This window comes from Oncorhynchus gorbuscha, linkage group LG03 (assembly GCF_021184085.1).
Source record: "Oncorhynchus gorbuscha isolate QuinsamMale2020 ecotype Even-year linkage group LG03, OgorEven_v1.0, whole genome shotgun sequence".
NCBI lineage: Eukaryota > Metazoa > Chordata > Actinopteri > Salmoniformes > Salmonidae > Oncorhynchus > Oncorhynchus gorbuscha.
This window is the reverse complement of record NC_060175.1, coordinates 101,244,607-101,268,489: the sequence shown is the minus strand read 5'-3', so window position 1 is coordinate 101,268,489 and position 23,883 is coordinate 101,244,607. Positions and strand designations below refer to the sequence as shown.

At 41.3% G+C, this 23,883-nt stretch overlaps 2 protein-coding genes across 4 annotated transcripts in view; one reads left to right on the top strand and one right to left on the bottom strand.

Moving 5' to 3' along the window:
- The window catches only part of dnase1l1l (deoxyribonuclease I-like 1-like), a 29,363-nt gene extending 20,326 nt beyond the window's left edge, over positions 1 to 9,037 (bottom strand). The window contains exons 1-2 of one of the 3 annotated variants that reach the window (XM_046344741.1): positions 8,876 to 9,037; positions 8,464 to 8,517 (exon numbers count right to left, since the gene is read on the bottom strand). In XM_046344741.1, the coding sequence (XP_046200697.1) occupies positions 8,464 to 8,517; positions 8,876 to 9,001 (180 nt within the window). In that variant the 5' untranslated portion in view covers positions 9,002 to 9,037. Of the gene's footprint in view, positions 1 to 8,463; positions 8,621 to 8,875 lie in introns of all 3 variants that reach the window. The other 2 variants (XM_046344742.1, XM_046344743.1) reach the window with 2 other exon arrangements.
- A 10,394-nt stretch (positions 9,038 to 19,431) lies between these two features.
- On the top strand, positions 19,432 to 23,842 carry LOC124032377 (ATP synthase F(0) complex subunit B1, mitochondrial-like). The gene is made up of 7 exons (XM_046344740.1): positions 19,432 to 19,561; positions 20,659 to 20,695; positions 20,972 to 21,114; positions 21,770 to 21,933; positions 22,261 to 22,386; positions 22,994 to 23,173; positions 23,590 to 23,842. Exons 1-7 carry the CDS (start codon positions 19,534 to 19,536, stop codon positions 23,665 to 23,667), a joined length of 756 nt encoding a protein of 251 aa, XP_046200696.1. The 5' UTR covers positions 19,432 to 19,533; the 3' UTR covers positions 23,668 to 23,842.
- Positions 23,843 to 23,883: the final 41 nt, after the last annotated feature.

Sequence of the window (23,883 nt, the reverse complement as noted above, 5' to 3'; positions counted from 1 at the left end):
AGTTTAACCAGTCTGTGGCTTCAGACTCATGCGATGGCGCTTGGAGAGCCGGTGTTGTGCTGAAAATCTCCCCCCTGCCAGAATTCTGTCAACCCCCCTTCGCGTGAACTCGCACGAACACAATTCTTCATTGCTTCGACTTGCTTGCAAATTGAGATTTCTGATCACGTTAGGCTGCGTTTCATTTTTTTTTATGTTGGTGTGATCGCTGGGAGGCACTAGTAATGTCTGCAGTTTTCGGTTTGGCTATTTGCTTCAAGTGTATTAGTCTATAAATATAAATGCGTCATCTCTCCCATGTCTTATTGTTCTGAAATGTTTATTGCTTGCCTACATTTTACTCCATCCTCTATGTTTAATATAACACACATACATTCATTATTCATTTCGGTTGAAGTTTGTTCTATTTTAAAGTATTTGACTCTGATGTGTGCCACAAAAAGAACTTGACTCTAGCCACAGAATTAAGGAAAAATGAAACGCAGCCTAACATGAACAGAAATCTCAACTAGCAAGCAAGTCGCAGCAATGAAGAATTGCGTGCGTGTGCGTTCACACGAAGGTGAGGGGGGATTCTGGCAGGGGGGAGATTTTCGGCACAACACCAGCCGACAGCGGAGAACTTTCTCTCCACACCTGCAGAGCCACTGGGGATGCTAAACAGCCGTTTGGCCAGTCTTGCCAGGCTAGGCAGAGACACAGAGTTGTTTCTACACATTTCTATAGGTAGGCCTAAAGGTTTTTAGACAAAATAACCCAATCAAAACGGAAAGCTCCTTGAACGTGGGAATATGCCAGGCCCATTGGGCCAAAATCAATTATGGCCTATTGTTTAGATAATAGAACAAAAATGAACGAAACACAGTGGTCGCCAATTCGACCGGTCGATCTTTAAGGCATCCTAGTCGAACACCAAATATTTCTGTAGAAAAGATGTCATAAGGTGAATGCACCAATGTGTAAGTCGCTCTGGATAAGAGCGTCTGCTAAATGACTTAAATGTAAATGTAAATGTAAAAGCAAATGAAAGATTGAGCTCAACTAAAGGCTGTTTAGTTGTAGTTTTCCAGCAGTCTAGTTGTTTAGTAGTAGCTGTCTGGTTGTTTAGTAGTAGCTGTCTAGTAGTTTAGTAGTAGCTGTTTAGTTGTTTAGTAGTAGCTGTTTAGTTGTTTAGTAGTAGCTGTCTAGTTGTTTAGTAGTAGCTGTTTAGTTGTTTAGTAGTAGCTGTTTAGTTGTTTAGTAGTAGCTGTTTAGTAGTAGCTGTTTAGTTGTTTAGTAGTAGCTGTTTAGTTGTTTAGTAGTAGCTGTCTGGTTGTTTAGTAGTAGTTGTTTAGTAGTAGCTGTCTAGTTGTTTAGTAGTAGCTGTCTAGTTGTTTAGTAGTAGCTGTTTAGTTGTTTAGTAGTAGCTGTTTAGTTGTTTAGTAGTAGCTGTCTAGTTGTTTAGTAGTAGCTGTTTAGTTGTTTAGTAGTAGCTGTCTAGTTGTTTAGTAGTAGCTGTTTAGTTGTTTAGTAGTTGCTGTTTAGTTGTTTAGTAGTAGCTGTCTAGTTGTTTAGTAGTAGCTGTCTAGTTGTTTAATAGTAGCTGTTTAGTTTAGTAGTTTAGTTGCAGCTGTTTAGTTGTTTAGTAGTAGCTGTTTAGTAGTAGCTGTTTAGTTGTTTAGTAGTAGCTGTCTAGTTGTTTAGTAGTAGCTGTCTAGTTGTTTAGTAGTAGCTGTTTAGTTTAGTAGTTTAGTTGCAGCTGTTTAGTTGTTTAGTAGTAGCTGTTTAGTAGTAGCTGTCTAGTTGTTTAGTAGTAGCTGTCTAGTTGTTTAGTAGTAGCTGTTTAGTAGTAGCTGTCTAGTTGTTTAGTAGTAGCTGTTTAGTTGTTTAGTAGTAGCTGTTTAGTAGTAGCTGTCTAGTTGTTTAGTAGTAGCTGTTTAGTTGTTTAGTAGTAGCTGTTTAGTTGTTTAGTAGTAGCTGTCTAGTTGTTTAGTAGTAGCTGTTTAGTTGTTTAGTAGTAGCTGTTTAGTTGTTTAGTAGTAGCTGTTTAGTTGTTTAGTAGTAGCTGTTTATTTGTTTAGTAGTAGCTGTTTAGTTGTTTAGTAGTAGTTGTTTAGTAGTAGCTGTCTGGTTGTTTAGTAGTAGTTGTCTAGTTGTTTAGTAGTAGCTGTTTAGTTGTTTAGTAGTAGCTGTTTAGTTGTTTAGTAGTAGCTGTTTAGTTGTTTAGTAGTAGCTGTCTAGTTGTTTAGTAGTAGCTGTTTAGTTGTTTAGTAGTTGCTGTTTAGTTGTTTAGTAGTAGCTGTCTAGTTGTTTAGTAGTAGCTGTCTAGTTGTTTAATAGTAGCTGTTTAGTTTAGTAGTTTAGTTGCAGCTGTTTAGTTGTTTAGTAGTAGCTGTTTAGTAGTAGCTGTTTAGTTGTTTAGTAGTAGCTGTTTAGTTGTTTAGTAGTAGCTGTTTAGTTGTTTAATAGTAGCTGTTTAGTTTAGTAGTTTAGTTGCAGCTGTTTAGTTGTTTAGTAGTAGCTGTTTAGTAGTAGCTGTTTAGTTGTTTAGTAGTAGCTGTCTAGTTGTTTAGTAGTAGCTGTCTAGTTGTTTAGTAGTAGCTGTCTAGTTGTTTAGTAGTAGCTGTTTAGTTTAGTAGTTTAGTTGCAGCTGTTTAGTTGTTTAGTAGTAGCTGTTTAGTAGTAGCTGTCTAGTTGTTTAGTAGTAGCTGTTTAGTTGTTTAGTAGTAGCTGTTTAGTAGTAGCTGTCTAGTTGTTTAGTAGTAGCTGTTTAGTTGTTTAGTAGTAGCTGTTTAGTAGTAGCTGTCTAGTTGTTTAGTAGTAGCTGTTTAGTTGTTTAGTAGTAGCTGTTTAGTTGTTTAGTAGTAGCTGTCTAGTTGTTTAGTAGTAGCTGTTTAGTTGTTTGGTAGTAGCTGTTTAGTAGTAGCTGTCTAGTTGTTTAGTAGTAGCTGTTTAGTTGTTTAGTAGTAGCTGTTTAGTTGTTTAGTAGTAGCTGTTTAGTAGTAGCTGTCTAGTTGTTTAGTAGTAGCTGTTTAGTTGTTTAGTAGTAGCTGTTTAGTTGTTTAGTAGTAGCTGTCTAGTTGTTTAGTAGTAGCTGTTTAGTTGTTTAGTAGTAGCTGTTTAGTAGTAGCTGTCTAGTTGTTTAGTAGTAGCTGTTTAGTTGTTTAGTAGTAGCTGTCTAGTTGTTTAGTAGTAGCTGTCTAGTTGTTTAGTAGTAGCTGTTTAGTTGTTTAGTAGTAGCTGTTTAGTAGTAGCTGTCTAGTTGTTTAGTAGTAGCTGTCTAGTTGTTTAGTAGTAGCTGTTTAGTAGTAGCTGTCTAGTTGTTTAGTAGTAGCTGTCTAGTTGTTTAGTAGTAGCTGTTTAGTTTAGTAGTTTAGTTGCAGCTGTTTAGTTGTTTAGTAGTAGCTGTTTAGTAGTAGCTGTTTAGTAGTAGCTGTTTAGTTGTTTAGTAGTAGCTGTTTAGTTGTTTAGTAGTAGCTGTTTAGTTGTTTAGTAGTAGCTGTCTAGTTGTTTAGTAGTAGCTGTTTAGTAGTAGCTGTCTAGTTGTTTAGTAGTAGCTGTTTAGTAGTAGCTGTCTAGTTGTTTAGTAGTAGCTGTCTAGTTGTTTAGTAGTAGCTGTCTAGTTGTTTAGTAGTAGCTGTTTAGTTTAGTAGTTTAGTTGCAGCTGTTTAGTTGTTTAGTAGTAGCTGTTTAGTAGTAGCTGTCTAGTTGTTTAGTAGTAGCTGTCTAGTTGTTTAGTAGTAGCTGTTTAGTAGTAGCTGTCTAGTTGTTTAGTAGTAGCTGTTTAGTTGTTTAGTAGTAGCTGTTTAGTAGTAGCTGTCTAGTTGTTTAGTAGTAGCTGTTTAGTTGTTTAGTAGTAGCTGTTTAGTTGTTTAGTAGTAGCTGTCTAGTTGTTTAGTAGTAGCTGTTTAGTTGTTTAGTAGTAGCTGTTTAGTAGTAGCTGTCTAGTTGTTTAGTAGTAGCTGTTTAGTTGTTTAGTAGTAGCTGTTTAGTTGTTTAGTAATAGCTGTTTAGTTGTTTAGTAGTAGCTGTTTAGTAGTAGCTGTCTAGTTGTTTAGTAGTAGCTGTTTAGTTGTTTAGTAGTAGCTGTTTAGTTGTTTAGTAGTAGCTGTCTAGTTGTTTAGTAGTAGCTGTTTAGTTGTTTAGTAGTAGCTGTTTAGTAGTAGCTGTCTAGTTGTTTAGTAGTAGCTGTTTAGTTGTTTAGTAGTAGCTGTTTAGTAGTAGCTGTCTAGTTGTTTAGTAGTAGCTGTTTAGTTGTTTAGTAGTAGCTGTCTAGTTGTTTAGTAGTAGCTGTCTAGTTGTTTAGTAGTAGCTGTTTAGTAGTAGCTGTCTAGTTGTTTAGTAGTAGCTGTCTAGTTGTTTAGTAGTAGCTGTTTAGTAGTAGCTGTCTAGTTGTTTAGTAGTAGCTGTCTAGTTGTTTAGTAGTAGCTGTTTAGTTTAGTAGTTTAGTTTGGTAGAGCATGGCACTTGTAATGCCAGGGTAGTGGGTTCGATGTTTAGGGACCACCCATACGTAGAATGTATGCACGCATGACTGTAAGTCGCTTTGGATAAAAGCGTCTGCTAAATGGCATATATTATATTATTATTATTATTAGTTGCAGCTGTTTAGTTGTTTAGTAGTAGCTGTTTAGTAGTAGCTGTTTAGTAGTAGCTGTTTAGTTGTTTAGTAGTAGCTGTTTAGTTGTTTAGTAGTAGCTGTCTAGTTGTTTAGTAGTAGCTGTTTAGTAGTAGCTGTCTAGTTGTTTAGTAGTAGCTGTTTAGTAGTAGCTGTTTAGTTGTTTAGTAGTAGCTGTTTAGTAGTAGCTGTCTAGTTGTTTAGTAGTAGCTGTCTAGTTGTTTAGTAGTAGCTGTCTAGTTGTTTAGTAGTAGCTGTTTAGTAGTAGCTGTTTAGTTGTTTAGTAGTAGCTGTTTAGTAGTAGCTGTCTAGTTGTTTAGTAGTAGCTGTTTAGTAGTAGCTGTTTAGTAGTAGCTGTCTAGTTGTTTAGTAGTAGCTGTTTAGTAGTAGCTGTCTAGTTGTTTAGTAGTAGCTGTTTAGTAGTAGCTGTCTAGTTGTTTAGTAGTAGCTGTTTAGTAGTAGCTGTCTAGTTGTTTAGTAGTAGCTGTTTAGTAGTAGCTGTCTAGTTTAGTTTTTTAGTAGTAGTTGTCTAGTTGTTTAGTAATAGCTGTCTGGTTGTTTCGTAGTAGCTGTCTGGTTTAGTTGTTTAGTAGTAGCTGTTTAGTAGTAGCTGTCTAGTTGTTTAGTAGTAGCTGTTTAGTAGTAGCTGTCTAGTTGTTTAGTAGTAGCTGTTTAGTAGTAGCTGTCTAGTTGTTTAGTAGTAGCTGTCTAGTTGTTTAGTAGTAGCTGTTTAGTAGTAGCTGTCTAGTTTAGTTTTTTAGTAGTAGTTGTCTAGTTGTTTAGTAGTAGCTGTCTGGTTGTTTCGTAGTAGCTGTCTGGTTTAGTTGTTTAGTAGTAGCTGTTTAGTAGTAGCTGTCTAGTTTAGTAGTAGCTGTTTAGGTGTTTAGTAGTAGTTGTTTAGTAGTAGCTGTTTAGTAGTAGCTGTCTAGTTGTTTAGTAGTAGCTGTCTAGTTTAGTTGTTTAGTAGTAGTTGTTTAGTTGTTTAGTAGTAGTTGTTTAGTAGTAGCTGTCTAGTTGTTTAGTAGTAGCTGTTTAGTTGTTTAGTAGTAGTTGTTTAGTAGTAGCTGTCTAGTTTAGTTGTTTAGTAGTAGCTGTTTAGTTGTTTAGTAGTAGTTGTTTAGTAGTAGCTGTCTAGTTTAGTTGTTTAGTAGTAGCTGTTTAGTTGTTTAGTAGTAGTTGTTTAGTAGTAGCTGTTTAGTAGTAGCTGTCTAGTTTAGCTGTTTAGTAGTAGTTGTCTAGTTGTTTAGTAGTAGCTGTCTAGTTTAGCTGTTTAGTAGTAGTTGTCTAGTTGTTTAGTAGTAGCTGTTTAGTTGTTTCGTTTAGTTGTTTAGTAGTAGCTGTCTAGTTTAGTTGTTTAGTAGTAGTTGTCTAGTTGTTTAGTAGTTGCTGTTTAGTTGTTTAGTAGTAGCTGTTTAGTTGTTTAGTTTAGTTGTTTAGTAGTAGCTGTCTAGTTTAGTTGTTTAGTAGTAGTTGTCTGGTTGTTTAGTACTAGTTTAGTTGTTTAGTAGTAGTTGTCTGGTTGTTTAGTACTAGTTTAGTTGTTTAGTAGTAGCTGTCTGGTTGTTTAGTACTAGTTTAGTTGTTTAGTAGTAGTTTAGTTGTTTAGTAGTAGCTGTCTGTCACGTCGTAATAATGATGGTTGGACCAAGGCGCAGCGTACGTAGAGTTCCACATATTTTAATGAACAAAGTGAAACTTAAGAAAAATACAAAACAATAAAGACCAAACGAACCGTGACGACAAATGCTGTGCTAACAGGCAACTAAACATAAACAATATCCCATAATCCACAGGTGGGAAAAATGCTACTTAAATATGATCCCCAATTAGAGACAACAATAACCAGCTGCCTCTAACTGGGAATCATACTAATCACCAACATAGAAAATCAAACCTAGAACCCCACATAGAAAACATAAACTAGAACAAAAACCCCTAGTCACGCCCTGACCTACTCTACCATAGAAAATACAGGTTTTCTATAGTCAGGACGTGACAATGTCTAGTTTAGTTGTTTAGTAGTAGCTGTTTAGCTTAGTTGTAGCTGTCTAGTTTAGTTGTAGCTGTTTAGCTTAGTTGTAGCTGTCTAGTTTAGTTGTAGCTGTTTAGCTTAGTTGTAGCTGTCTAGTTTAGTTGTAGCTGTTTAGCTTAGTTGTAGCTGTCTAGTTTAGTTGTTTAGTTGTACCTGTCTTGTTTAGTTGTAGCTGTTTAGTTTAGTTGTTTAGTAGTAGCTGTTTAGTGGTAACTGTTTAGTTTAGTTGTTTAGTTGTAGCTGTTTAGTGGTAACTGTTTAGTTTATTTGTTTAGTTGTAGCTGTCTTGTTTAGTTGTAGCTGTCTAGTTTAATTGTTTAGTGGTAACTGTTTTGTTTAGTTGTTTAGTTGTAGCTGTTTAGTTTAGTTGTAGCGGTCTAGTTTAATTGTTTAGTGGTAACTGTTTTGTTTAGTTGTTTAGTAGTAGCTGTTTAGTGGTAACTGTTTAGTTTAGTTGTTTAGTTGTAGCTGTTTAGTGGTAACTGTTTTGTTTATTTGTTTAGTTGTAGCTGTTTAGTTTAGTTGTAGCGGTCTAGTTTAATTGTTTAGTGGTAACTGTTTTGTTTAGTTGTTTAGTTGTACCTGTCTTGTTTAGTTGTAGCTGTTTAGTTTAGTTGTTTAGTAGTAGCTGTTTAGTGGTAACTGTTTAGTTTAGTTGTTTAGTTGTAGCTGTTTAGTGGTAACTGTTTAGTTTATTTGTTTAGTTGTAGCTGTCTAGTTTAGTAGTAGCGGTCTAGTTTAATTGTTTAGTTGTACCTGTCTAGTTTAGTAGTAGCTGTTTAGTTTAGTTGTTTAGTTGTAGCTGTCTAGTTTAGTAGTAGCGGTCTAGTTTAATTGTTTAGTGGTAACTGTTTTGTTTAGTTGTTTAGTTGTAGCTGTTTAGTGGTAACTGTTTAGTTGTTTAGTTGTAGCTGTCTAGTTTAGTAGTAGCGGTCTAGTTTAATTGTTTAGTGGTAACTGTTTTGTTTAGTTGTTTAGTTGTAGCTGTTTAGTGGTAACTGTTTAGTTTAGTTGTTTAGTTGTAGCTGTCTAGTTTAGTAGTAGCGGTCTAGTTGAATTGTTTAGTGGTAACTGTTTAGTTTAGTTGTTTAGTAGTAGCTGTTTAGTGGTAACTGTTTTGTTTAGTTGTTTAGTAGTAGCTGTTTAGTGGTAACTGTTTTGTTTAGTTGTTTAGTAGTAGCTGTTTAGTGGTAACTGTTTTGTTTAGTTGTTTAGTTGTAGCTGTTTAGTTTAGTAGTAGCGGTCTAGTTTATTTGTTTAGTTGTAGCTGTCTAGTTTAGTTGTAGCTGTCTAGTTTAGTAGTAGCTGTCTAGTTTAGTTGTTTAGTTGTAGCTGTCTAGTTTATTTGTTTAGTTGTAGCTGTCTAGTTTATTTGTTTAGTTGTAGCTGTCTAGTTTAGTTGTTTAGTTGTAGCTGTCTAGTTTATTTGTTTAGTTGTAGCTGTCTAGTTTAGTTGTTTAGTTGTAGCTGTCTAGTTTATTTGTTTAGTTGTAGCTGTCTAGTTTAGTTGTTTAGTAGTAGCTGTCTAGTTTATTTGTTTAGTTGTAGCTGTCTAGTTTATTTGTTTAGTTTTAGCTGTCTAGTTTATTTGTTTAGTTGTAGCTGTCTAGTTTATTTGTTTAGTTGTAGCTGTCTAGTTTATTTGTTTAGTTGTAGCTGTCTAGTTTAGTAGTAGCGGTCTAGTTTATTTGTTTAGTTGTAGCTGTCTAGTTTAGTTGTAGCTGTTTAGTTTAGTTGTTTAGTAGTAGCTGTCTAGTTGAATTGTTTAGTTGTAGCTGTCTAGTTTAGGCGTTTAGTTTTAGCTATCTTCACAGTTCTTGTCTCTTACACCTACCTTGATCAGAATTCCCATAATCTTTTTGTTGTTAGCTTTCGCCTCCCCAAAGCTCTGAATGTTAAAGGCACAGATTTTCAGTGACATTGCAACGTGCCACAGTCCCACAGAACACGTAACGAGAACTGGCCACTTCATTCTGTTTTCAATAGGAATTCTGTAAACACGGAAAAACAGTAGAGCTGCTCAAAATTATGTTTGAATTGTGACAACATAAAAACATTTTCTTGGGCCTGTAATTGTCTGGGGTTATAGATAATCATCCATAATTAAGTTTGTACTAGATCAGCTGTGTAGCTTAAAGTTGAAATTTCCGTTGTATAATATGTAATTCATATTGTGTAATAATCTGTAATATTCATCAAATTAGTCATCATTAACATTACTCATTTGAAACCAGAATATCTCTTACCCTCTGTGCCAGTTTGTCAGGTAGGTCAGCCCTAGTGGAGTGAAGAGCCGTCTCCTGAATGTCCTGTCCTGTGGTATATTGGGAACATACAGGTAACGTAGAGGGTGAAAGACATGAGAACTGCATCCCAAACAGCACCCTATTCCATTACCCCCTACTGTCTTTTACCCATAGGGCTCTGGTCAAAAGTAGTGCACTATATAGGGAACAGGGTGCAATTTGGGACCGGGGACAGAGGGCAGGGGTCTGTTGTGCTGTGTCAGTGGGAAATTCAGAATGGAGCTCTATCTGGAAACGTTTGCTATACCACTGAACACAGTGGTACAATGGACTCCATCACACATTCAGAAACTTCTGCTTCTGACTGACTACGCACACACGCACTCACGCACTCACTCACTCACTCACTCACTCACTCACGCACGCACGCACGCACGCACGCACGCACGCACGCACGCACGCACGCACGCACGCACACACACACACACACACACACACACACACACACACACACACACACACACACACACACACACACCACGTTGGCTACACCACTGAACACACACAGGCACAATGGACTCCATCACACATTCAGAAAGTTATGCTTCTGACTGACGATTGTCTCAAAGGTGAAGGGCTGCCCAACAATAGACCAGAGAGAAACCATATGATACTCGGACTATGAATAAAAGACTGGCAATCATTCTTCTAAATCTGTGAGCAAGATCAGGGGTTTTTAAACTTTTTCATGTCAAGGGCCCCGAACTATGATCAGCCCCCGGCCGAGAACGCCCAACGGAATATTTTCACCCTGTGCATTGTAGCCGTTAGACGTTACATTTTAAGATTTCAGAGGGATACCCCCTACTGCCTCTGACCTGGTGGATTCACTAAACAGAGAACATCCCTGGTCATCCCTACTTCCTCTGATCTGGAGGACTCACTAAACAGAGAACATCCCTGGTCATCCCTACTGCCTCTGATCTGGAGGACTCACTAAACAGAGAACATCCCTGGTCATCCCTACTGCCTCTGATCTGGAGGACTCACTAAACAGAGAACATCCCTGGTCATCCCTACTGCCTCTGATCTGGAGGACTCACTAAACAGAGAACATCCCTGGTCATATCTACTGCCTCTGACCTGGTGGATTCACTAAACAGAGAATATCCCTGGTCATCCCTACTGCCTCTGATCTGGAGGACTCACTAAACAGAGAACATCCCTGGTCATCCCTACTGCCTCTGATCTGGAGGACTCACTAAACAGAGAACATCCCTGGTCATCCCTACTGCCTCTGATCTGGAGGACTCACTAAACAGAGAACATCCCTGGTCATCCCTACTGCCTCTGATCTGGAGGACTCACTAAACAGAGAACATCCCTGGTCATCCCTACTGCCTCTGATCTGGTGGACTCACTAAACAGAGAACATCCCTGGTCATATCTACTGCCTCTGATCTGGCAGTCTCACTAAACACAAATGCTTCATTTGTAAATTATGTCTGAATGTTGGAGTCTGGCTATCGATAAATAAAATATACACATTTTTAAATGGTTTTGTCTGGTTTGCATAATATAAGGAATTTGAAATTATTTATACTTTAACTTTTGATACTTAAGTATATTTTAGCAATTACATTTACTTTTGATACTTAAGTAAATTTTTAAAGCAAATACTTTTACTCAAGTAGTATTTTACTGGGCGACTTTCACTTTTACTTGAGTCATTTTCTATTAAGGTAACTTTACTTTTACTCAAGTATGACAATTAGGTACTTTTTCCATCACTGTTTCTGAGTCTGTTTAATTATGATGTTGATAAGATAATTATGTTCTCCAGGTACATCACCCAATGGAAATATATTACTCTCAGTCTGCAAACCAGAATTTGTAAGATCCTGGTCGAATGAAAACAGACAGAGGCCCAGTCCACAATAGTCAAATGTTTATTCACGGGAACGTTCTGGTTGTGCACAGTACAAAGACCTTCATTTTATAGTGACACAGATACTTCCACACAAAACATGAGTTCTCATACGCCCACACGGTCCTGCTACCCAGCCGACATAGGGAGAGACCCTGGGAAGTTCTGTGTCCCAGCCAAGGTCGGCCCCGACCAGTCCGTTATCAAGACACTAGATATATTGTCACCAAATCATTAATTCTAACTACGAACTACACTCTCAGATATAATTCTACTGACTAAATCACACACAGCATTAAAATAGTCTAATGATTCTAATCAATTTCATACTATCATATAGTTTCAGAGTTATGGTCTCAGAGGGTAATATTCTAATCATTCTAATCATATAATTCTATTAACAGATGGTTTCAGAGTTATGGTCTCAGAGGGTAATATTCTAATCATTCTAATCATATAATTCTATTAACAGATGGTTTCAGAGTTATGGTCTCAGAGGGTAATATTCTAATCATTCTAATCATATAATTCTATTAACAGATGGTTTCAGAGTTATGGTCTCAGAGGGTAATATTCTAATCATTCTAATCATATAATTCTATTAACAGATGGTTTCAGAGTTATGGTCTCAGAGGGTAATATTCTAATCATTCTAATCATATAATTCTATTAACAGATGGTTTCAGAGTTATGGTCTCAGAGGGTAATATTCTAATCATTCTAATCATATAATTCTATTAACAGATGGTTTCAGAGTTATGGTCTCAGAGGGTAATATTCTAATCATTCTAATCATATAATTCTATTAACAGATGGTTTCAGAGTTATGGTCTCAGAGGGTAATATTCTAATCATATAATTCTATTAACAGATGGGGAAAATGATGTGTACATTACGTCATTAACGCCATTTTGCTCCTTTGTTTTAGACAGTAGCCGACAACATTGTTAACAACTGTATAATGTTATGCTTTCCCAGTGTGTCATTTTTATTTATTTTACCTTTATTTAACTAGGCAAGTCAGTTAAGAACAAATTCTTATTTTCAATGACGGCCTAGGAACATTGGGTTAACTGCCTGTTCAGTGGCAGAACGACAGATTTGTACCTTGTCAGCTCGGGGGTTTGAACTTGCAACCTTCCGGTTACTAGACCAACGCTCTAACCACTAGGCTACCCTGCTAGGTATAGTTTATGTTATAAGACAAATCACATAAGATAAATGACATTGAAACTAACATACTGGACGGGTGTTGTACAATGCAAGACTGTCTGGCAGTGGTACATGTCCTCTTCTTTATCCATCATGGCAAAACCCATTGTGGAGTCTCTGCAACAAATGCTGTTTGCTGAGAAATGTTGTGATTTTATCAGGAGTTTCAGACAGGGTTGTTGCTTGTGAGGGGAAAACGGGTCATCTGTATTGTGATAAGTTCTGATAGGAGCCTAGCTCATACGGTTATTTCAATGAATTATGTACTATTTCAATATACAGTGTATTCGGAAGTATTCAGACCCCTTAACTTTCTCAAAATGTTGTGTTACAGCCTTATTCTAAAATGGACTAAATTTAAAAAAAAACTAAATAGGTTTTTAGATATTTTTGCAAACGTATTAAAAAAAAATTTGAACAGAAATATCACATTTACATATGTATTCACTTTACTCAGTACTTTGTTGAAGCACCTTTGGCAGCGATTACACCTTTGGCAGTGATTACACCCTTGGCAGTGATTACACCCATGGCAGTGATTACACCCATGGCAGTGATTACACCCATGGCAGTGATTACACCCTTGGCAGTGATTACACTCATGGCAGTGATTACACCCATGGCAGTGATTACACCTTTGGCAGTGATTACACCCATGGCAGTGATTACACCCTTGGCAGTGATTACACCCATGGCAGTGATTACACCCTTGGCAGTGATTACACCCATGGCAGTGATTACACCCTTGGCAGTGATTACACCCATGGCAGTGATTACACCCTTGGCAGTGATTACACCCTTTGGCAGCGATTACAGCATTGAATCTTCTTGGGTATGACGCTACAAGCTTAGCACACCTGTATTTGGGCAGTTTCTCCCATTCATCTCTGGAGATTCTCTCAAGCTCTGTCAGGTTGGATTTGGAGTGTCGCTGCACAGCTATTTTCAGGTCTCTTCAGCGATGTATGATCGGGTTCAAGTCTGGGCTCTGGCTGGGCCACTCAAGGACATTCGGAGACTTGTCCCGAAGATACTCCTGCGTTGTCTTAGCTGTGTGCTTAGGGTCGTTGTCCTGTTGGAAGGTGAACCTTTGCCCCAGTTGGAAGGCCTGAGCGCTCTGGAGCAGGTTTTCATCAATGATCTCTATGTATTTTGCTCCATTCATCTTTCCCTTGATCCTGACTAGTCTCCCATTCCCTGCCGCTGAAAAACATCCCCAGAGCATGATGCTGCAACCACCATGCTTCACCGTAGTGCCAGGTTTCCTCTAGACATGACGCTTGGCATTCAGGCCAAAGAGTTCCATCTTGGTTTTATCAGACCAGAGAATCTTGTTTCTCATGGTCTGAGAGTCCTATAGGTGCCTTGGCAAACTCCAAGTGGGCTGTCATGTGTCTTTTTACTGAGGAGTGGCTTGTGTCTGGCCACTCTACCATAAAGGCCTGGTAGGTGGAGTGCTGCAGAGATGGTTGTCCTTCTGGAAGGTTCTTCCATCCCCACAGAGGAACTCTGGAGGTCTGTCAGAGTGACCATCAGGTTCTTGGTCACCTCCATGACCAAGGCCCTTCTCCCCCGCTTGCTCAGTTTGGCCGGGCGGCCAGCTCTAGGAAGATGTAAGAAAGATGGAGGCCACCGTGTTCTTAGGGACCTTTTAATGCTACCCTTCCCCAGATCTGTGCCTCGCCACAATCCTGTCTCGGAGCTCTTACGGACAATTCTTTCAACCTTATTGCTTAGTTTTTTTCTCTCACATGCACTGTCAACTGTAGGACCTTATATAGACAGGTGTGTGCATTTCCAAATCCTGTCCAATCAGTTGAATTTACCACAGGTGGACTCCAATCAAGTTGTAGAAAACATCTCAAGGAAGGTAAATGGAAAGTAAATGGAAACAGGATGCACCCGAGTCTCATAGCAAAGGGGTCTGAATAATTATGTAAATGAGGTAATACATTTGCTAAACATGTATTTTTACTGGTTTTCACTTTGTCTTTATGTGGTATTGTATGTAGATTGATGAGGTAAACATTTTATTTAATCAATTTTATAAACGTAACAAAATGTGACGAAAGGGGAAGGGGTCTGAATACTTTCCCGAATGCTCTGTATGATCTTACATTCAAAGTTTTCATGAGATTTCTGTTATTTGTAAGGTGGAACCATAACGATCAATAGAGTCAACTATGGAAGGATATCTGCTCAGGTGGCATCTGCTCAGGTGAATAACTTCACAGATTTTCATTGTAAAGGGTTTAAACACTGTTTCCCATGCTTGTTCAATGAACCATAAACTATTAATGAACATGCACCTGTGGAAAGGTTGTTAAGACACTAACAGCTTACAGACGGTAGGCAATTAAGTTCACAGTTGTGAAAACTTAGGACACTAAAGAGGCCTTTCTACGGACTCTGAAAAACACACACAAAAAGATGCACAGGGTCCCTGCTCATCTCTGTGAATGTGCCTTAGGCATGCTGCAAGGACGCATGAGGACTGCAGATGTGACCAGGGCAATAAATTGCAATGTTCATACCGTGAGACGCCCAAAACAGCACTACAGGGAGACAGGGCGGACAGCTGATCGACCTTGCAGTGGCAGACCATGTGTAACAACACCTGCACAGGATCGGTGCAGGATTGCAACAACAACGGCCCGAGTTACACCAGGAATGCACAATCCCTCCATCAGTGCTCAGACAGTCTGCAATAGGTTGAGAGAGGCTGGAGTAAGGGCTTGTAGGCCTATTGTATGGCAGGTCCTCACCAGACATCACCGGCAACAACGTCGCCTATGGGCACAAACCCACCGTCGCTGGACCAGACAGGACTGGCAAAAAGTGCTCTTCTCTTACGAGTCGTGGTTTTGTCTCACCAGGGGTGATGGTCGGATTCACGTTTATCGTCAAAGGAATGAGCGTTACACCGAGGCCTGTACTCTGGAGCGGGATCGATTTGGAGGTGGTGGGTCCGTCATAGTCTGGGGCGGTGTGTCACAGTATAATCGGACTGAGCTTGTTGTCATTGCAGGAAATCTCAACACTGTGCGTTACAGGGAAGACATCCTCCTCCCTCATGTGGTACCGTTCTTGCAGGCTCATCCTGACATGACCCTCCAGCACTACAATGCCACCAGCCATACTGCTCATTCTGTGCGTGATTTCCTACAAGACAGGAATGTCAGTGTTCTGCCATGGCCAGCGAAGAGCCCGGATCTCAATTGAGCATGTCTGGGACCTGTTGAATCGGAGGGTGAGGGCTAGGGCCATTCCCCCCAGAAACTTCTGGGAACTTGCAGATACCTTGGTAGAAGAGTGGGGTAACATCTCACAGCAAGAACTGGCAAATCTGGTGCAGTCCATGAGGAGGAGATGCACTGCAGCACTTAATGTCATAGAGTTGGCAAGAGAGCTTCCAATGTCATAGAGTTGGCAAGACAGCTTCCAATGTCATAGAGTTGGCAAGAGAGCTTCTAATGTCATAGAGTTGGCAAGACAGCTTCTAATGTCATAGAGTTGGCAAGACAGCTTCTAATGTCATAGAGTTGGCAAGACAGCTTCCAATGTCATAGAGTTGGCAAGACAGCTTCCAATGTCATAGAGTTGGCTAGAGAGCTTCCAATGTCATAGAGTTGACAAGACAGCTTCCAATGTCATAGAGTTGGCTAGAGAACTTCCAATGTCATAGAGTTGGCAAGACAGCTTCCAATGTCATAGAGTTGGCTAGAGAGTTTCCAATGTCATAGAGTTTAAAGACAGCATCCAATGTCACAGAGTTGGCTAGAGAGCTTCCAATGTCATAGAGTTGACAAGACAGCTTCCAATGTCATAGAGTTGGCTAGAGAGTTTCCAATGTCATAGAGTTGGCAAGACAGCTTCCAATGTCATAGAGTTTAAAGACAGCATCCAATGTCACAGAGTTGGCTAGAGAGCCTCCTATTTCATAGAGCTGGAAAGATAGCCTCGTCTGTAATTTAGTTGGCAAGAGAGCATCCACCAACCTGGGACTCAGGCTAGTGTTGTGGCCAGATAGGCCTGAAACAGCCAGAGAGCTGTGGTCAGATAGGCTTGAAACAGCCAGAGTATTGTGCTGAAGCTGTATAGCCCTCTATGTGTTCCTCTACAGCCGAGTACAGGTCCTGGACCTGCTCCCTGAGAGGATGGAGCCACACCCACAAAGTGGCACCCATCACCAGGGACAGGTGCAGCAGCAGGAGCACACACACAGTCAGCCACAAGACACAGGGCTTCTAGAAACATCTTTAAAACATTAACCTGTACTGAAGCACAGTAATAAAAAACATTTACTTCACAGTGGAGGTAACTGGGCCGTCAGGGGCATATTTGAGATTAATTTCATAGGTCATGGGGCCAATAGATGGAGGGAGATGGTCACTGTACTGCTGCATCAGACGGATCTGACACTCTGCCTCCACGGCCTCCAGCTCGTTGTGCAGCTCCTCACACACACACACACTGTTTTCACCTTCCTCGTGTATAAATGATTCATTTCGTAACTGGATTGAAACGTCTGTACATTCTATTCACGGTTATTGGACCATTTCAGATGATGATTTGAGGTGATCAATGAACATGTAATAACTCATTTTCCTCATGCTTTCACAATCAGGCTTAGCACAGTAAAGAGGGTTTATTATGAGCCCCTCCTCCCTCACCTCTCTCTCCTCCTCCACTAGCCCCTCCTCCCTCCTCTAGCCCCTCCTCCCCTAGCCCCTCGCCTCTCTCTTCCTCCACTAGCCCCTCCTCCTTTAGCCCCTCCTCCTTCGCCTCCTCCACTAGCCCGTCCTCCCTCACCTCTCTCCCCTCCTCCACTAGCCCCTCCTCCTCCACTAGCCCCCTCCCTCACCTCTCTCCCCTCCTCCACTAGCCCCTCCTCCTCCACTAGCCCCTCCTCCCTCACCTATCTCTCCTCCTCCTCTAGCCCCTCCCCCTCTCTCTCCTTCTTCTCGAGCACGTTCTCCTCCACTAGCCCCTCCTCCCTCACTTCCTCCTCTAGCCCCTCCTCCAGCCCCTCCTCATCTAGCCCCTCCTACAGCCTCTCCTTCTCTAGCCCCTCCTCCCTCACCCCTCTCCTTCAGCTGTGGTTTTTCCTGAGTCCCTCCATTAGTCCCTCCTCCACCTCTCTTCTTCAGCTGTGGTTGGTCCTGAGTCCCTCCTCCACCTCTCTCCTTCAGCTGTGGTTGGTCCTGAGTCCCTCCATTAGTCCCTCCTCCACCTCTCTCCTCCAGCTGTGGTTGGTCCTGAGTCCCTCCTCCACCTCTCTCCTTCAGCTGTGGTTGGTCCTGAGTCCCTCCATTAGTCCCTCCTCCACCTCTCTCCTCCAGCTGTGGTTGGTCCTGAGTCCCTCCTCCACCTCTCTCCTTCAGCTGTGGTTGGTCCTGAGTCCCTCCTCCACCTCTCTCCTCCAGCTGTGGTTGGTCCTGAGTGTGACGGAGCTGCTCCTGAACTTGATTTCCTTCTCCCCATGAGAACTGCTTCTGCTGTGATGAGACAATCAGCTCCTCCTCCACTAGCACGTCCTCCAACACAGCCAACTGCACCAGGGTCTCGTCCAAGTCTTCTGACTGCTCTGACAATACATCCAGCTCCTCCTTTGCTTCTGGTACCTCTAGCAGTACACTCATGTGCTCCTCCTCTTCCACAAACACAGCCAACTGAGCCAGGGACTCCCCAAGGGAGTCCTCCTCAGCGCTGGGATCTAGGAGTCAGGGTATCCAGGGTTAAAGTGGAGGTACTGCCTCTAGTTTTCTGGTAGTGTTCTTCTCGTTTTTTCTCCATACTGAGGCCTGGTAAGAAAGGAAAAGCAACAAAGGGACTCTGTAATTAAGCTATAATAACATTGCCTTAATAAATTAGCTCAGGATCGTCCGAATAAGAGGATAAAAAGGTATAATATCAACTAGATAAACTTCAAATATATTGATAGAGACAATAGACGTGTACAGTAGACGGTGTCACTGGTGTAGAGAGGAGTAGACAGGAGGCAGTCACAGGTTTAGAACTGCCAAATTGATTTAAGAGCCATAGATCAAAGTGGGACGAAACCCAAACGCCGTTGTTCTCAAAATATATATCTTCATGAATTGAAAGGTACAGGGCGAACCCAAAGCGCAAAATATAAAGTACTCAGGAAATAGTAGGAGAGACAAGTAACATTTACAATGATCGACAAAGACAAATGACAGAGGGAGTATGTATACGGTGACAGAGTGGGGATTGGAACCAGGTGTGTGTAATGATGACGAGACAAGTCCGGGGTTGATGAGTGAAGGGCGTTTGCCAGCAGTAGGTATGCAGCAGCTTGAAGGCCCGGCGACGAACACCTGAGCTGGACAGGAGGGGGAGCCAAAGGGAAGGCTGTAGGTGTTCTTGTTCTTCAAGCCAGAATTAACAAACATTCATTGGAAGTAGTTCCGAGAAGTAGGCCAACCCACAGGGCACAATTCAATGTCTATTCCACGTTGGGTCATCGTAATTCCATTTAAAAGACGTGGCTTCGTTGCAGATGACACAACTGTCGTCCTTGACCTTTGCAGAGTCTTTCACCCTTTGTGACCCAGGCAGATTCGACTTAAGGGTCACCCTGAACTCAGCCCGCAACGCGCCTGACTTGGATGTGTCACTGATATCACAACCGTTATCCTTTCCAGAGTCTTTTGACGTTTTTTGGGGGGCTGACTGATCTTCTCCGAATAAGTTCCTGCTTAAAGTACAATTTAAGGAGTTTATTTTTGGGTATCTATACTTTACTTTTTATATTTTTGACAACTTTTTACTCCATACATTTTCCCTGACACCCAAAAGTACTCGCTACATTTTGAATGCTGAGCACGACAGGAAAATGTTACAATTCACACACTTATCTAGAGAACATAACTGGTCATCCCTACTACCTCTGATCTGGGGGACTCACTAAACACTCATGCTTCCTTTTGTAAATTATGTCTGAGTGTTGGACTGTGCCCCTGGCTATCCATACATTTTTTTTTTTAAGAAAATGGTTCAGTCTGGTTTGCTTAATATAAGAAATTGTATACTTTTTATTCTTAAGTACATTTTAGCATTTGCATTTACTTTTGATACTTAAGTATATTTAAAAGCAAATACTTTTAGACTTTAACTCAAGTAGTATTTCACTGGGTGGCTTTCACTTTTACTTGACTCATTGTCTATTAAGGTATCTTTACTTTTATTCAAGTATGATAATTGGGTACCTTTCCTATTATTGACTGCAATTATATTTAGGGATCTTTACGAATATCCCGTGCAGCAAAAGGTCAAATATATGTTTGTTGTGTACCACCTAGTGAATAAAACATTGAACAACCTGACTATTTGATTTGACCCGGACACACAAGTCCCGTTTACGAAGACATAGAGTCTCGCGACGTTTGACGAGGCTTTCTCGTTCGTCGGCCATTCTTGTGGCTCTTTGCAGTAGAAGGGCACGAAGACAGCAGTGCCCAGTAAACCAAGGACTTGGCACTTTTCTCGTTCAACCATGCTGTCTCGGGTCGTTTTCGTTTCAGGTATGCAATGCCAGCCTTTTCTACATAAGATTGAGTTGAAATGGCAGCAGTAATGCCGCGAAGTGTGGCTGACTTGAATGTGAATCTGAAGGGTAAAGTCAGGGGAAGAAGGCCGCAGTCACATTGAATGAGCAACATGCAAACCTAGCAAAGCTAACGACAGCTAGTAAATGTGACTTACAAAATGTTATTAATTTGTCCAATTTGGGTAGGTATTGCACAGGGTTCGAAATAGTTAGCTAAATGTCAAGGTAAGTCATTGTTTTTGCGATATTAGTTAAATAACTAAAGTTAGCCACAAACGAACTGATCTCTGCCCTTGGCTAGCCAGGACATCTGACCCGCTTGTTTACAACTGCACTAGGGTCAGACCACATTTCTGTTTATTAAGACACTGGAGCCGAAGAGACATAGGGCTCAGAAAACATACTTTAATCCGGGGAGGAGAAATGCGTTGCACTCTGAATCGCCCCATTATCCCAACTGTTACACTGAGAAGGTTGAACGACAGGTAGTTTAATTAAAATGCCGTTTTTGACCTCATTCTAGCTAGCAGTAGCCACAGCAGCCATTATGGAATGAACAACAATGGAGCTGATTGGCTGACACTTCCAAAATGGCTGCTGATTAGGATCTGTGCTTATCTATTCAATATTTATATACATTTTTAATCAGATAGCATGCATTTTCAAAAAATATCATAATGTATGTTTTTGAAAAAGTCAGTTTACGTAAAGTACATCGTCAATTTTTTTATTGTCTCCCTAGCAACTAGACTATTGAATTCTGGAAGCTTGCAAACAAGCTGGCATGGTAACGCTTGCTGATGCCATGGCAATTGCTCTTGACGGCCGACTAAGGTTGGCTAGCTAAAGCTTGTCAGTGTGTACAGTTCACACGCACATTCTCTTTGTTTGATTGCATAAGTAAATGTCCATATTAATCTCTACCATTATGTTCAAAATTGAGCAACAGGGCACTCTTTCAAGCAGCCACGGTCTCCACATGTTTACTTTCATTGACTCTTTCGTGACATTCAAAACATTTGTACATTTTGTCTTTTCAATTCTATTGACTGTTCTTTTATCCTCTTCCAGCCAATGCTGTAAAAAGCAGTGGTCCCCTCGGAGCTGGGTATGCACCTCTCATTATGACTTCCAACCTTTAACTGAAGCTAGATAATCTGCTTGTTTTACATGCAGGAAATCAATAAATGGCCATTCACAACACTAGATGTCATTTTTATGGTCCAGTAGTTTTATTATGATTTTGCAAACATTGGTATTTGATAAATATACATATAAATGGAAATAAGGGTGACAAAATGATAATGGTCACTCTACGTTGAAGATCTACATGCCCGTCTTCTCTGTAGTTCCTATAATAAGTCGTCTGTCTGTGTCCTCCCAGGCTGGTCCAGCTGGCCCATCTCCACACATCCCCCAACAGCCAGGCTCCAGTCCCCGCTCTGCCAGAGAAGGGAGGCAAGACGCGCCACGGTATCATCCCTGAGGAGCTCTTCCAGATCCTGTACCCTAAGACTGGAGTTACAGGTCAGCAGGACTTCCCCAAACCTGGAGCAATGTTCAGATAGAAATATGACATGTAGAACAAACTTGCCTCATGTAGAATAATAACTGTTTTATTCATTCCATTTCTGTTGACATGATCAATGATTTTTGCCTGAATGTGGCCATAAATGTTCACTCACCTTTCCTCTTCCTCTTCTTTCCCTCATCTCCTCCTTTCCTCATCTCCTCCTTTCCTCATCTCCTCCTTTCCTCTTTCCCTCATCTCCTCCTTTCCTCATCTTCTCCTTTCCTCATCTTCTCCTTTCCTCATCTCCTCCTTTCCTCATCTCCTCCTTTCCTCATCTCCTCCTTTCCTCATCTCCTCCTTTCCTCATCTCCTCCTTTCCTCATCTCCTCCTTTCCTCATCTCCTCCTTTCCTCATCTCCTCCTTTCCTCATCTCCTCCTTTCCTCTTTCCCTCATCTTCTCCTATTCTCTCTTTCTCCTATTCTCTCTTTCTCCTATTCTCTCTTTCTCCTCTTCTCTCTTTCTCCTATTCTCTCCTTTCCTCCTCTCTCCTCCTCTTTTCTCCTCCTTTCCTTCTCACCTCCTCCTTTCCTTCTCTCCTCTTTCCTCCTACCCTCATCTCCTCTTCCTCCCATCTACTCTTCCCTCACTCCTGTCCTGTTGTCTCCAGGGCCCTACGTGCTGGGTGCTGGGCTGCTCACATACATCCTTTCCAAGGAGATCTACATCATCAACCACGAGACCTTCGCTGCTGCCTGCATGGGTACGGTCATCATCTATGGTGTCAGGAAGTTCGGCCCCGACGTCGCGGCTTTCGCTGACAAACTGAACGAGGTGGGGAATTTATTCTCCTGAGTATGTTTGGCTTATTTCATCATCACTTGCAGAAATTCTTATCATACATGTTGTGCTCTGGACTGCTTAAAAAATGCACTGTGTCAACACACAGCCACGTTTCCACTGAATTTACAATTGAGGCTTTTTGCCCCTCCCCTTAATGCCAGCCAGTCCTGAGACATTTTCATATGTTTGAGGAAATTGATCCGTACTGCAAACTGTCCATCACATGCTGTGTCCCTCCCGAGGCGCTTAGTCTCACAGCTGACCTGTGACCCTGACCTTCTGACGTCGGCTGTGTGGGTTGTATTTTTTTTTTTGCAGGAGAAAGTTCAGAAGGCTCAGGAAGTGAAGGACCTGGCCATGACCAGCTTGGCTCAGGCCGTCCTGGACGAGAAGAAGGAGCAGTGGAGGGCAGAGGGACGACAGATGCTCTTCGATGCTAAGAGGGTGAGTGTGACCGAGGAGAGGTTAGAGCGTGGGTCTCTTGTATGCATTCAAGTCCGTGTTTAAATCTGAGGCAAAACCCAGGCTCGATCATACACACCCAAATTAGGTGAAATCAAGCCAGTTAAATCAAGCCAGTTAAGCATTTTGATAAGAGACCTATTGAATATGGTCTTTAGTCTGCGTGACCACTCCTAGGACTGGTTTTCTGGACACAAGTTTAATTGAGGGTAGACCTGGATTAAAAATCAATCTCAATGGAGATTATCTGTTTTAAAAGAGTCTTTTAGTCCAGGACTTTCTCTGGGTCTGAGAAACCTGACTCTAATAACCGGGGATGATTTTGACATGAGATGGTGTACTAATGTTTTCAACTGTCCTCTTCTCCCGTCTTCCACTGTCCTCTTCTCCCGTCTTCCACTGTCCTCTTCTCCCGTCTTCCACTGTCCTCTTCTCCCGTCTTCCACTGTCCTCTTCGCCCGTCTTCCACTGTCCTCTTCGCCCGTCTTCCACTGTCCTCTTCGCCCGTCTTCCACTGTCCTCTTCGCCCGTCTTCCACTGTCCTCTTCGCCCGTCTTCCACTGTCCTCTTCTCCCGTCTTCCACCTCAGAACAACGTGGCCATGCTACTGGAGACCAACCGCAGGGAGAGGGTCCACATGGTGACCAACGATGTGAAGAAGAGGCTGGACTACCAGATCGCCCTGCAGACCCTTCACCGCCGCATGGAGCAGGAACACATGGTGAACTGGGTGGAGAAGAACGTAGTCACCAGCATCACCCCCCAGCAGGTGGGTTAAGGATGGGAGATGGATGGGGAACATTACATACTTGACGTGTGTGTGTGTGTAGTGCAGATTTTATACACAGTATGTCTGAGGTTCTGTTCCACCTAGACACGCGTACGTATGTGTTGTGTCTAGGTGGAACAGAACCAGAACCTCAGAGACATACTGTGTATAAACTCTCCACTAGTGGTAGTCACTGTGCCCTGCCATGTTTCTAGTAGGTAGACGGCTTGTTCTCAATATGAACTTGGTAAATGTCGACCGGCGTCTGTTGTATTGACGGGCAATAGAATTACAGCTAAACCCTCTGAAATTTGGTTTATTTAGTATTTTTATTTTATTCTTGATTTAATTTGACCCTTGACCTTGCTCATGCCTTTCTGTCTGAATAACCCTGTTTTGTTCGTTCTGTGTTTCAGGAGAAAGCAAGTATTGCCAAGTGCATCACAGACCTGAAGGTTTTGGCTAAAGTCCAGCAGGCCAAGACCACTGCATAACTCTCCACTGTACTGTCTCTAGACCGTCGCCACTCAACCCCCAACTCGTCGATGGCCACTTTTCATTACAAATCAACTATTTCCTCTTTAACGATATGGTCTGTCTCTTTCCATGTAATGAGTGTATATACACATCGACTGATCATAAAAATAAAAGGTTAATTTTATTCACTAACCTTCTAGTTTGTCGTTATTATCCCGGCTGAAAATGCTGTT